The 13933-nt window shown below is 43.9% G+C and overlaps 1 protein-coding gene across 2 annotated transcripts in view; it reads left to right on the plus strand.

Annotated features, from left to right (window-relative positions):
* VPS36 (vacuolar protein sorting 36 homolog) overlaps positions 1 to 4543 on the plus strand; it is a 29656-nt gene extending 25113 nt beyond the window's left edge. For both annotated transcript variants that reach the window (XM_068984452.1, XM_068984453.1), the window contains exons 11-14: positions 1447 to 1511; positions 2124 to 2208; positions 3353 to 3429; positions 3527 to 4543. In XM_068984452.1, the coding sequence (XP_068840553.1) occupies positions 1447 to 1511; positions 2124 to 2208; positions 3353 to 3429; positions 3527 to 3620 (321 nt within the window). In that variant the 3' untranslated portion in view covers positions 3621 to 4543. The remainder of the gene's footprint in view (positions 1 to 1446; positions 1512 to 2123; positions 2209 to 3352; positions 3430 to 3526) is intronic.
* Positions 4544 to 13933: the final 9390 nt, after the last annotated feature.

The raw sequence follows: 13933 nt of genomic DNA on the forward strand, positions 1-13933 counted from the left end.
GTGAATATCAAAAGTATTGATATTTTGAGAAGCAGTGTGGTGCAGTGAGAGGAACACTGCCCTGGGATCTGGAGAGTCGATTCTGTCCCTGGTTTTGCTCAGTGACTTTGAGTAGCTTCCTTAACCTCTCTGGAATACAGGTTTTTTACCTTTACGATAGGGTTTAAATTGAGTGATACCTTAGCGTTCTAATAGCCTATGTCTGTGTCATGATGAGCAAGACTATGCCTGGTGACCTTGCTCTGTGATTGTTAACTGTTTTGAATGAACCTGGCTGGACTCAGACTGCCTGTGGATAACACAGCGGGAAAGCTGCCCCATTCCTTTGGCTTAGAATCAGCCCCTCAGCTCTGGCTGTCCTTTCCTAAGGACCTACCTGTCCTTAGCCTCCAAGGCTCTGTCTGTGCACTCTCTCTGCCCTCCACGCAGACGGCTCACACGTGCGTCTCCAGTGCTCACCCAGGTTCCCCAAGTCAAGGCTCTGCTCTGTGCTTTTTTGTTTTTTTTTTAATTTTTTGACTGTGCCACACGGCATGCGGGATCTTAGCTCCCCAACCAGGAATTGAACCCACACTCCCCTGCATTGGAGGTGTGGAGTCTTAACCACTGGACCACCAGGGAGGTCCCTCTGCTCTGTGTTTTAATTTGAGCAGTCATAGTAATCATCCCCAGTGGGCACTTACTGCCCACCAGGCGCTCTGCATGTGTTCTCTGTTTATCCTCCCCTTCACGCAGTGTGGCAGCTGCTTTCACTCTCCCCGTCTGGGGGACAGTTCGGGGATGAGGACACTGAGGCTCAGAAAGATTCAAAAGCCTGACCATGGCTCTACCTGGAGACAGTCTTTTGACAGAGATTGGGACGCAGGCTGGACTGGCTCCGGAGCTATTCCGTGTGACTCACAGCTGCTGGTCACCACTGTACTGAGCTGATTCTTCAAGGCGGTGTGATCCAGAAGGGTAGCCACTAGGTAGCTACAGGGGATGATCGTAAACTTGAAATGCAGGTAGTCCAAATTGAAGTGTGCTGTAAGTGTAAATTACACCCTGGATTTAGAAGACTTTGTATAGAGTCAAGAAGTGTTAACTATCTTATTAATGATTTTTATATCAATTACATGGCAAAATTTTGGCTCTGTTGGGTTGAATAAAATATATGCATTATAATTAATTTCACCTGTATATTTTTTAATGTGGCTACTAGAAGGTTTTAAGCTACATATATGACTTGTATCATATTTCTTTGGATAGTACCGCTCTAATGAATAGACGTCTTTGCTTCTTTGTTAATCCTTTTCGCCTTGTACATGACTAAGCCACCTAAAATCCTTGATGCATGATCATTTTACACTTAGCTCTTCTGTTTGAGTGGTCATCATAATTACATAGCATCACTCTATTAAATTTGCCGTGTAAATGGTAAACTTGGATTTTTCCCCGCCTCTCTAGTTGCTTTCACCAGAAGATTTAGTAAATGCGTGCAAGATGCTGGAAGCGCTGAAATTACCTCTGAGGTAAACGAACCTTGCGGGAAGTTTGCCATCTGTTGTCACAGTTCCACCCTGAGTAGACAGAACAGCCCTGTAGGTCTGTCCTCCTGTGTGGTGAGCCAGCATATACATCACTCTTCTGGAAGTTTCTCTCACATGTGGGCAGAAGTCACCTGGCACCATGGGCACCTGTCATCCCAGCTTCCATCCTTCTCCGGGCTGTGCAGGGCCTCAGGGGCAGGTGCTCAGACTCTTGCCAATGTGGGCTCCTCCCATGAGGTCACAGCCACCAGTCTTTCTGTCCTTACACAATTTTTTTTGTCTTAGTCTCTGGAGACCTAGAAGTACAAACATTCAGCTGTAAATTGTATTTTCCTTATCTTCAGGTTTAAAAAAAAGTAGCCAGGCATATTTTACTTAGCATGTGGATTGTAGTTCAGAATTTCATGAACTGTTTATTCATGAGCTTTTTTGGTTATGCCTTAGTTACCCATGGTCGTTATATTTGAAATGCTGTTTTGTGTTAATATTGCCCTCAGACCTGGGCATAAATGAAAGTAAAAAAATATTTTCGCCTCCCCGAGGGTCCAAGACCCCAGGTGTTCACGGCTTTGTTCTCCCTTCTGCGACTTTTAGACTCCGCGTGTTTGACAGCGGCGTCATGGTCATTGAACTGCAGTCCCACAAGGAGGAGGAAATGGTGGCCTCAGCCTTGGAGACGGTACGGGGACCCGGCTTCCTCCCTCCCTCGTTAGAGCTTGCCCCCCGAAGCCCCCAGTGCTTAGCAACTTGAGAAACAGGATTTCCTTTTGAATTTAACTTTGCTAAAAAGTAATGTTCACAGACCCAATTGAAAACGGTTGATCATTACCAATGAGTGCTGTTCATCACATTTATACTTCGAAAGCTCTTTGAAACTTGCCAGCGCTCATAACGTCTTGTAAGGAAGGGGAGCTAGAATGAGGGAGGTGCTTACTCCCTTTCTGTTTGAAACTCAGCCTTGAGAGTAAGTTTTTAACTTTGTCAGAGTGTCACCCATGATTGAACTTTTTCTTTTAGCCATACCCATGTAAGCTGCATTGGAAACATTGCAAATTGTTTTGTGAAATAATTGCTTCAAAAAAATATGGAAAGCAACTGTAGTTTAGGTGGATTTTGCTGGCCAAACTGATCATTTGTTAGGACCTTGAAATATTACTGCCTCTTAGCTTCTGTGGTGAGCCTGTGTAATTAGAATAACTCACACTTATTATACCTCTTATTTTAAACTTGATGAAAGTTTCAAGACTATACATATTCCGATCACATACTTAAAACCAATCCTGTGTATAAGGGTCCTTCACTGGAGCGTGTACTATGCACGCGGTTAGAATTTGTTGTGTGTTCCTTTTTAGACTGTGAAGTTCACTGCCTTTATTGGGCTTCACAGGTGGCGCTAGTGGTAAAGAACCCGCCTGCCGATTCAGGGTACTTAAGAGACACGAGTTCAATCCCTGGGTCTGGAGGATCCCCTCAAGGAGGGCATGGCAACCCACTCCAGCATCCTTGCCTAGAAAATTCCATGGACAGAGGAGCCTGTCAGGTTACAGTCCATGGGTTCCCGAAGAGTTGGACACCACTTAAGTGACTTTGCACACACACATACACATTGCCCTATTACACAGTGTTTTAGCCTACAGTGTTTGTTTTGGGTCCTTCCACTTTTGTAGACTTAAGCATTGGTGAAGAAGATTTAGTTCTGGAGTGATTTTAGTAGAAAATTCAGTCAATTATTTCACAGTAGATACACATAGATATTCTCCTCAGGTTAGTACTGAGGTGGCCTAAATGATCACATTTTTTTTCCTGCTCTGTGTTTCTGTTAGGTTTCAGAGAAGGGATCGTTAACATCAGAAGAGTTTGCTAAGCTCGTGGGAATGTCTGTCCTTCTGGCTAAAGAGAGGTAAGCGAGGTCTGTGCTGCTCACTTATAGCTATCATTTGTGTTTCTGAATGGATGGATGGATGGATGATGGTGTTTTTTTCCTCCTTGACTCCTAGGTTGCTTCTTGCCGAGAAGATGGGCCATCTTTGCCGAGATGATTCAGTGGAAGGCTTGCGGTTTTACCCAAATTTATTTATGACACAGAGCTAAGAGTTTTGTATCTGAAATAACTTGTTATCCATATACTTGCATCATGGAGAGGTTGAATGCCATTGAGCTAAGGGTAAACCCTGATAAAGAGAATTTACTGGAACTTTGCAGTATCATACAAGTCCCTTTTAATTTCTCCCTAAATATTATGATCCAGGAAGCTTCTCTAGGATATATATAGGAAAAATACAAAAAGCTGAATGCCAATATTAATTCAAAATCATGCTACTGTTGTATAGAAACCCTCAGAGTTTAACTGGAAATTTGGTGGATTTTAACTTGATGTTCAAATCTGATCATTTTTTAAAGAAAAAAATTTAGTTCATGGGGGAAGAAAGAGAAGTTGCGTGTTTGGACAGGTTAGATGTTATTTTGGTGTGACTGAAATTCACTGAATTATGAAAGAAGTTTTTCTTTGCATTTAGTGTGCACCTTTGGGGGGTTTTCATGAAGAAGTTTAGACCTACAGTGTAGTGTAAGAACCTGACAACATCCAACTGCAGTATGTCACGTGAGGCTCTTCCTAAGGGCTTTTTAGAAGCAGCCATAGGCATGTCTTCAGCAGACCAAATAAAGCAGCTTAAAAAAAAAAGAGAATTTTGCTTGACTTCCATATATATAATCTGACTAGTTTCTTTTTCTTTTTTTTAAGTGATGATTTCATGGCTGGCATTTAAAGAATGCAACTATGTCATTCTGTTTTAAAAACTGCTGTGGATTTTGCTAGTGAATTAAAGAGCTGTACGGACATGCCCAGAGATACGGTTACAAATTTGTAAAGTAGACGGTTCAGGATTTCCCTCAGATTGTTATGTGGGTGGAGGGGCCTGGAAGAACCTTTTAACTAGCTTTACATGAACTTTGGTGCTCTTTTACCTCAAAGCCAAGGATGGACAAATAGAAAGTGGAAATGATAATATGTCTCCTTTTCCTTCCCTTAAGGAGTTTCACTGCTGAACTTTTAAAAACTCTTTCTATCATCCTCTAGCAATATATTTTTCCTTTGCTCCACACGTTATAAGTTGTGTGGAGAAACTCTCTCACTAGAAAGTATTACTGAGATGACTGGCGAATATTGAATCCAGATCGCTTGAGTTTTCTAGTGGACCGCCTGACTTCATTACTGCAACACGGCGTACAGTCCGTTGGCATTACCTCAAACTCAGGGACACCACAGGGAGAGAAGGAGAGCCCCTTTCAAGGCGGAGTTGGCAGTGGAAGGTCACTGATGGGTTTTGACCAAGCCTCTAAAAGGGGTGGTATCTGTACTGAGAGAACCTTTGAGAGCAGGAGGCGGGAATGCTCAGCCTGAGACTCTGGGCTCCCTGAGACATCCTCACTAAGAAGTGGAGGACCACTGCCGGGCCGCTGCAGATGCCCTATGGGCAAGGTCCGGGGACCCTCAGCTGCAGACCCAGGGAAACCCTCCGCGTGCAGCCAGAGTCGATCCCTGACCCCTGCCTGATCCCTGTTGCTGCTTCACATCCTCCAGTGTCACAGGAACTTCGTGGCTGAGGCATCCTGCCTTAGTTCCAAATCCGTCGCTGATTCCATGTGGTGATGATACACCCCTTAACATCCCCTCTCGTTTGTTTTGGGGGAAGTTCAGTGTCTGGCTGCCCAAATCTTTGGAGCCATGGTGTATGGTTGTTTGCATGTCACTCCTCTCTGGGAAGCACTCTGTCTCACACACACACACATACACACTCATCTCATTCACTCAATATCTCATCTGGCCAAGGTTTTTAAAAATTACACAGATAAATAATCTGTTTCACCAGTTGGAATGAGTTGCAACTAAGATTGTTAGAGCTACTAGGTCTTCTAGCTGTAATGGTGTCGATTCGTTACAGCAGACTCATGAGTCAGCATATGTATTTATCCTAGTGTGACAACGCATTAACAAAAATGGAGCAGTCTGAGTTAAATAAAGTGAGCTAAAGTGACATGAATCTAGGTTTGCAAATGTCACATTAATTAAAAAACAGGCATGATTGATTTGATTGTTTTAAAGTGGGCATTCTTCACTGTTTCCAGACCTCTATATGTATATTTTTGTTCTTTTTGTTTTGTTTTTGTCAAATAAGGTGTCATTTTCATTCCTTTGTTGGAAGAGGTTATGTTTAAATACAACCAGTCAGGCCCTAAGTGCAAAAAAAGTTCTGTCTTCTTGGTGCTTATCACTGTTATATTATTATTTTTGCGTTCTAACTTTGCTCTTTGGAGCACAAATCTGTAGCTTTATGATAATGGAATATTTCTAGTCACATACTGTCCAACCTTTGTACATTGTACAAGCGAAGAATGTTTTCAGGGTTAAATGATTGGTATTAATGTATATAGAGTAAAATTATTGCAAAATTTAAAAATGATTTTTCTTAACTTGGTGTTCTTTTTAAATACTGTTTGAAAAATGTATGAAAATGATAAAGGTTTAGTCAGAATAAGCCAGTATGTTAAGATTTTTTCTTTTATATTTTATAATCGAGTTGATTATAAATATTTTCGACCTCAAGGTCTTACTATTTCAGTTATCTTTAAAAAATGGGAAATGACTCATGAACCGTTCTTTTTTATTTTTTTTAATTCTTGATGTGAATTCCACTGTTGATTGACCATGTGTATTTATGTGAAGGTACTATCTCCTGTTCCCTGTTACCAGACTAAGCCAACCAGACATGGATTTATCATGTCATTATTCTCACGTTCAGATACTTAGAATGGTTCTTCCTTGCCCAACAACCTCCGAGTTTCCGTCTGATACAGTAGCGTCACACTTTATAAGATAGGTAGGTTTTAAGGACTGTGCTTAAGGATGGAATCAAGCATGCTCAAAATGATCCGTGAAGATCTCTGAAATTGCCAATAAAGTTCTCTAGATAATCTTACAAGTAGAATGGCTGTAAAGTGATACATGGCCATGAAGATTTTATGACGATAGCAAGTAAAATATGTAATAAAAGACTACATATCAGCAGTAGACTTTTGTAGTTCCAATAATTAAAGTACTTAAATGTGTCTGTTTTTTTTCCTTTTTCTTCACTATGCTGATAGGCGTGGTTGAATTTATGTAAATGTATTGCTGATCCTGCTCCTTATGATGGATCTTAAGTGTCAGCTCCACGGGGGCAGGGATTTTTATCTGCTTTGTTCACGGATGTGCCCTCAGAGCCTAGAGTGAGGCCTGGCACACAGGAAGCATCCAACAAAATGACTACCAAGTGAGTGACCTCCAGTGTGTGTGCCTGCTTATAAATGGGCTTCACTTCACCCTACTTTCACCTCTCATTGAATTCAATAAAAAGAAACATTTCTGAATGCCTGTTGACTTTGTGTGAGGAACTGGGCCACTGGGGGATACAGAAGTGAAGAAGATGCAGCCCCTGCTTTTAAGAGGGACAGAGACATGTGAGCAGCCTTAACTGAAGGTGGGAATGACGTCTGTGCCATTGTAGGGGCACGGGTTCCGTGCTTGGAGGACAGAGGAGGGAGGCTTCTGTTCTGATGGAGGACAGTCTGAGAAGGTCTGTGGGAGAGGAGGAGCTGATCCATTCGGCTCAAGAGAACCAAGAGATGGTCGGGGGAAGGCATTGGGTCAGGCCCTTCCTCTTCCCGGGCCACATTGTCCTTGTTCAGACATCCCTTTGTTATCTCCTCCCATCTACCCACCCCCACCCTAATAATCAAAACTATACTTTTCTCGTTCCCACCTGCTCTAGAAAAATCTGTTTCCAGGGCACAACTCTATTATTCCGAAACCCAATTAACCATATATTGGGTTGGTCAAAAAGTTCATTTGGGTTTTTCCATAAGCTTTTGCCAACTTTTAGGCCAGCCCAACACTTGACTGTTTTTTATCTTGTTCCCTGTTATCTCGATGCCACAAGAAAACAGAGAAATTAGATTTCTTTAAGTTATAAGGAATATCACATAACACCTCTTTGGAATTCCCGGTGACCTACATCAATGATTGTACGTGGTAGATTCCTAGTGAAGTATTCACTCAGTTGAGTGGCTTTTGAATTATAGTGTGTCTTGAGTTGAGTCTGAAACCTTAGTCTGTGTCCTTTACCCTCTTTCCAAGAGGCTTCTTATCCACACTTGTCCGGTCTCAGCCTGTCTGAGATACGCTGTCTTATTCAAATTCCATGACACGGGCCATGATGTGGGAAGCATTCCAGAAAAGTTAGATTAACACACATGTAAGGTCTTATTTTCACAATGTGACAATTGGGTCAGTCACTTTCTTTCTTGTGCTCTAATAATGATGAGTCAGTTAAAGCTTGTCTCTCAGAGTGTTATCTAGCGGAAAAAAATCTCCCTATTTATATAAAGGGTGTTATTGAGATAGTGAACACATTTTACACAATTTGCAAAAGATCCCTTGACCAGTCACTTACTCAAGATATCTTTGTCAGCCAGCTTGTTTTAGTTTAATACAGCTAAGACCATACCACGGTTCTTTCGAAAGCTTTTTTCCTTTAAATTCCTGTTGGCTTCTTTTTAGAAAGGATTAAACTGTCTTAACTGTCTAGCAAACAGTTTGGCAAGAATTCAAATTAAAGCAAAAATGACCAAACATCTCAATAATGCTCTTATTTAAAAACTGACCAAGAGTCTTCTCCAACACCACAGTTCAAAAGCATCAATTCTTCAGTGCTCAGCTTTCTTCACAGTCCAACTCTCAAATCCATACACGACCACTGGAAAACCCATAGCCTTGACTAGACGGACCTTTGTTGGCAAAGTAATGTCTCTGCTTTGATCAGTGATCTCACATTGATCCCAGGCTCTTGCACTTCGATTGAGGCAGAGTGGGTTTCTAGGAAGAGTGTGTGTCTGAGAGATCAACACTGACCAAGTTGCTTTCTATTCATTTCACTCAATCACCACAAAACTTCAGTATATTAGATGTCTTTTGCAGTGGAGGAAAGGAGGGGTTAAGTATTTGCCCAAGGTTACGGAGGCAAAGTGAAGAGAAACTAAAGAGCCTCTTGATGAAAGTGAAAGTGGAGAGTGAAAAAGTTGGCCTAAAGCTCAACATTCAGAAAACTAAGATCATGGCATCTGGTCCCATCACTTCATGGCAAATAGATGGGGAAACAGTGGAAACAGTGTCAGACTTTATTTTTTGGGCTCCAAAATCACTGCAGATGGTGATTGCAGCCATGAAATTAAAAGACGCTTACTCCTTGAAAGGAGAGTTATGACCAACCTAGATAGCATATTCAAAAGCAGAGACATTATTTTGCCAACAAAGGTCCCTCTAGTCAAGGCTTTGGTTTTTCCAGTGGTCATGTACAGATGTGAGAGTTGGACTGTGAAGAAAGCTGAGCGCCGAAGAATTGATGCTTTTGAACTGTGGTGTTGGAGAAGACTCTTGAGGGTCCCTTGGACTGCAAGGAGATCCAACCAGTCCATCCTAAAGGAGATCAGTCCTGGCTGTTCATTGGAAGGACTGATGCTAAAGCTGAAACTCCAATCCTTTGGCCACCTCATGCGAAGAGTTGACTCATTGGAAAGACCCTGATGCTGGGAGGGATTGGGGGCAGGAGGAGAAGGGGACAACAGAGGATGAGATGGCTGGATGGCATCACCGACTCGATAGACATGAGTCTGAGTGAACTCCGGGAGTTGGTGATGGACAGGGAGGCCTGGCGTGCTGTGATTCATGGGGTTGCAAAGAGTCGGACACGACTGAGTGACTGAACTGAACTAAACTGACTGGTGGAGTCAAGGCTGGACTTTATTTCTGCTGCATCTAACTCCCACTTTTAAAATGAGCTCTTGCTTTCAAAACCAAAAATGGCAGGGCTTGTGGCATGTATTTAAAAGGAGTTCTCACTTGGTTGATGAATAGATGTTGGACTAGATAATTCTGACCGTGAAATTGGATGGTGACCTTTGCCAACTAAATTGTCACCTGCTACCTGCCTCTGCAAGGATTTGGTCACCTGTCCCTGCAATCACTGACCCTAACACACCCTTGAAAGGAGTTTAGGGTGGAGATCAAGAATGACACTGCCCTGGAAGGCTACCGGGGTGGCATAGGAGTAAAGAATCAGCCTGCCAATGCAGGAAGCTAGATGCAGGAGATAGGGGTTCGATCCCTGGGTCGGGAAGATCCCCTGGAGGAGGGCATGGCAGCCAACTCCAGTATTCTGGCCTGGAGAATCCCATGGACAGAGGAGCCTGATGGGCAACAGTCCATGGGGTCACAAAGTGTGGGACATGACTGAGCATGCACGCACAGATGTGCGTTGGGAAATAACGGCAGAACAGGCCTTCAGATAATTAGGTATTTTTCAGAAGATTTTATGAGCTCAGTTTCTTGCCTCTTATATCTAGAATAGCACTAAAATTATTAGGAGAGACATCCGTGCCTGGTGACTAGCACAAACCAGGTATATATACAGACCTCCCACCCTACCTCTTGGGAGCATTTCCTCAGAGCTATCTGAGAGGTGAATCCTGGGCTTTAGTCCTCATTTTTCTCCAAATAAAAACAACTCACAACTCACACTGAATATTTTTTTCATTCCACATATTACAGCCTTTTTTGAATCTGGCTGGATTGAATCAGTACAATGCTTTGCAGATTTGGTACCTCTGATAACCGAATAATTGGGCTACCTTTTAAAAGATTAAGTGATTAGATTCAAGGACCTGCAAATGGCACATTTCTGAGTTAAAAATGGAGGTAAAATTTACAAACAGTGAAATGCACGAATCTTAAGTTGGATGTTTTGACAAACACGTAATGAATCCGTGTAATTCACACCTCAACCAACAGAATGTATCTATCCCCACTCCGCACACACCACCCCCTATCCCCGCACAGATTCCTGGAGCCTCGTTCCAATCACCTGCTCCCCAGGGACCACCAAATCTGGGCTCCGATTTCCTTACCACACATTGGTATGCTAATGGTAAACTGTCTTGCACATTACACCCTATTCAAAAACAAGCCCGGCTGTTAAGGTGGAACTCTATCCTCTCCTATTGTTTTAAAAACACAACTTGAACACTTCCGGATTAGAGTTTTTAAAACGTTATTTTTAATGTAAATAACCGCTTCTGGCTCCGGAGAAAAACGAAAAGGCACCTTCGTGAGCTCTTCTCTTTTGAAGCTCTTCAGTGACGTCTGGGAAACCAAGCCTACAGCCAACTTCAATGACTGCCTGGTGGTCCCCCAGAAGATAATGACAAGCGGGCGGAGGAGGGGGCCGGGGGAGAAGAGACTGGATCGCAAATGCGGGGAGACGCGGCGGCTCGCCCTTAAACCCGGCTCCGGGTCGCGGGGTGGTGGTCCGTGCCTCCTCCCCGCAGGCCCCGGCCGGCCGCGCGTTTCCTGCCGGGTTTCCTGTCCAGCCGCGGGCCAGCCGGGCGCGGGCAGGAAAGGATGCGCGGCCCGGAGCGGGCGGGGCGGCTCTGGCGGGCTCCCGGAGGTCCCCGCCCGCCGGGTGCCGCCCTCCCCGCGCCGTCGGGGGCGGTCCCGGGCGGGGCTGCGGGAGCGGCGCGGCGGCCCCGGGCGCAGTCCCGGGACGCGGGATGCTCCGCCGGCTGCCTCGCCGCCCGTGAAGTCGCTCGCCCTCCGCCCGCCTCGCCTTCCCGCCCGCCCGTCCCAGAGGTAAGAGGGACCTCCCGGAAGCGACTTGGGGTGCGCCCTCGCCGCGGGGTTCCCGGAGGCTCCCGGGACCCGGCCGCCCCACTCCCCGCCGCCGGAACGCGCAGGTGGACGGTACTGCCCCCTCCGCACACCCAGTCTGCGACCCTGGCTCCCCGGGGCGCGCTAAAAAGTGTCGTCTCCGCCTCTCCGAGTCCCGACTTCAAGCTGCACCTGGCGCAGGCGTGGCCGAGGGACTCAGGCTGACCGCAGATAGATGGGCATTGAGTCCGGACAGTTTGGGACACTTGAAAATCAGCCTCTGGGATATTCTGCGTTTCAGAACTGGCTTGCGTCTTTCCAGAAAGAAATCCTTTCTGGGATACAAGCAGTATGAGATACGTGCCGTTTTAGGAGGATTTTGGGCTGAGGATACCCGGCCGCCTTAGATTTCCAAAAGTGACCTTGACCTGCGGGCCTGGGAAAAGCTGAGTGGACGCGGGGACAGGCACCGCCAACTCGGCCAAATGCATAGATGCACCCTGCTTGGAATTTCGGGATTTCCTCTTAATAAATATCATTAGACGTACACACGAGCGTGTGCACGTTTGTCAGAAGGGATAGGATCACTTTTCCTTTTATTCTTTTCCTAAGTCATTGGTCTCCTGAATCTTAGCGTAATTCAGTTTCTTTTTCTGAGTTCTGAAGACGCCCTAGGGGACAGATAAGCGTTTATCTTAGCAGATTTCAGCAAAAGTACTGGGATCTGAGTTCTGCGTCATGTCATTAGCCACTGAGAATATGCCTCTACCCTGTAGCTGCTATGTTTAGAATGTCTCTAAACATTTCTGTATGTGAATGCTCTGTGTAAGTTTTTTTCTTTAAATGTGTATAAAGGATGCCCAAGTTCTTATTTTCTCAAAAAACGATTATCAAGCCGAACATTCTTAAGTAGCCAGTCATGGTATTGGGAACACCTGTTGAAAGAAAATAAGCAAGGTTTAAAACAAATTAAAGAAGCTCGCTGTTTTCTTTAAAAAAAAAAAGTAGTGCTTTTTTAAACTCAGCAGTCCATGAAATTCTAGAGTGCTGTGTTAACATCTTCATATTAATGAAAAAAATCAGGATTTATTGTCAAAAGCTTGAGAGTATTTTTTAAAAATCCATAGTATGCAAACCATATTATGTCTTATAAAATAAAACAGCCTGGTTTCAGATAGCCTGGATTATTTTATAATTCCATTTCCACGTAGCTCTAAATATAGATGATCACTATTCCGTTTTACTGATCTTTTTCATAAGAAAGAAAATGTGTTATAATCAGAAAATCAGTTGTGGTTAAGAACTTCTTTGAAAATGTTTGTCATGGCATGGTGAAGTGAAGTGTTAGTTGCTCAGTTGCTGGCCAGTTCTTTGGGACCCAGTGGACTAGCCCACCAGGCTCCTCTGTCCATAGGATTTCCCAGGCAAGAAGACTGTAGTGGGTAGCCATTCCTTTCTCCAAGGGATCTTGCCAACCCAGGAATCAAACCCAGGTCTCTTGCATTGCCAGTGGATTCTTTACCATCTGAGCCACCAAGGAAGCCTGTTTGTCATGCGGAAACAAGGAATTTGGGAGGAGTCAGTTCCACTTTTGGGGGCCAAAAATTGCTTGTTTCTTCTTACTTTGGTTACTGAGTATCAGTGCCTTAAAGGAAGCATTTTAATTGCCCTATGTGCCCACGCTTGCCCCAGAGATGCGGTGATGCTCATCTGCTGTCTTTGGCCAGGTTCCCAATTCATGTAAAAGGGAAGGATTGGGTCAAATCTGTGCCTAATTTCAACAAAACTGAATTTTCTTTTTTGGTTGTTTTTGGAGAGGGCGAGAGCCCTAATTGTCTGCATAATTACACTTTATATCTCTGCTTCTCCTTGAGGAAGTCCAGCATTTCCTTTTGCTCAACCAGCTCCTACAGAGAGAAAGCGAATAGAGACAGACCTGTTTCCTTTCCACTGAATTTCTGATTATTTCAATCAATCTTCTTAATTCCCTTAATTCCTGCCTTATCTGAAGGGATGTGACATACATATATTTTGAATATAATATGCTTTTTAAAAACTTACTAAAAGTAGATTAACTGTGCATAATAGCGGGGAATGTAGATATTAAGGAAATATCTATTTGGTAATGTTTAGCATCCAATAGTTTCCTAGACTCAAGTATGAAAAAACCTGGCTCTTAAATGCCCTGCATCTCATTCTGTTGTGTAATAGTCTGTTTATATCAAAGTAAGTGCCACTTCTCACAAATCATTCTGAACCACTTGCCATCAAGATCTTCCCTGCCCTCCTAGGTGGTCTGGGAAGATTGCTGCCTGAAAGCATACATCTCCTGACGCATGCCAGCCAGCAGCAACAAGTATTGGAAGGCTGCCAAAGATGATAGCTGTTTTGTCTTTAGAATGCCCTAACCAAGGGAAGTCAGGGCCACATGAAGTTCACATTTAATTGCAATAATCTGAGTACCTTTTTTTTTAAGGCTTAATAATTTTGATATAGCTTCTAGGCATGAAGAAATGGAGCAATCCAGATAACACACCAATTGTGTAAGACAGACAATGTTAATATAAGTCCATTTGTGGAAGCAGGGCGGGTCTATACAACAGATGCAAAAATTTGGCAAAATGTTAGTTGGTTAGCCTGCTATGCCATGCATATAAATGTGCGA

Source organism: Capricornis sumatraensis, chromosome 12, assembly GCF_032405125.1.
Source record: "Capricornis sumatraensis isolate serow.1 chromosome 12, serow.2, whole genome shotgun sequence".
Lineage (NCBI taxonomy): Eukaryota > Metazoa > Chordata > Mammalia > Artiodactyla > Bovidae > Capricornis > Capricornis sumatraensis.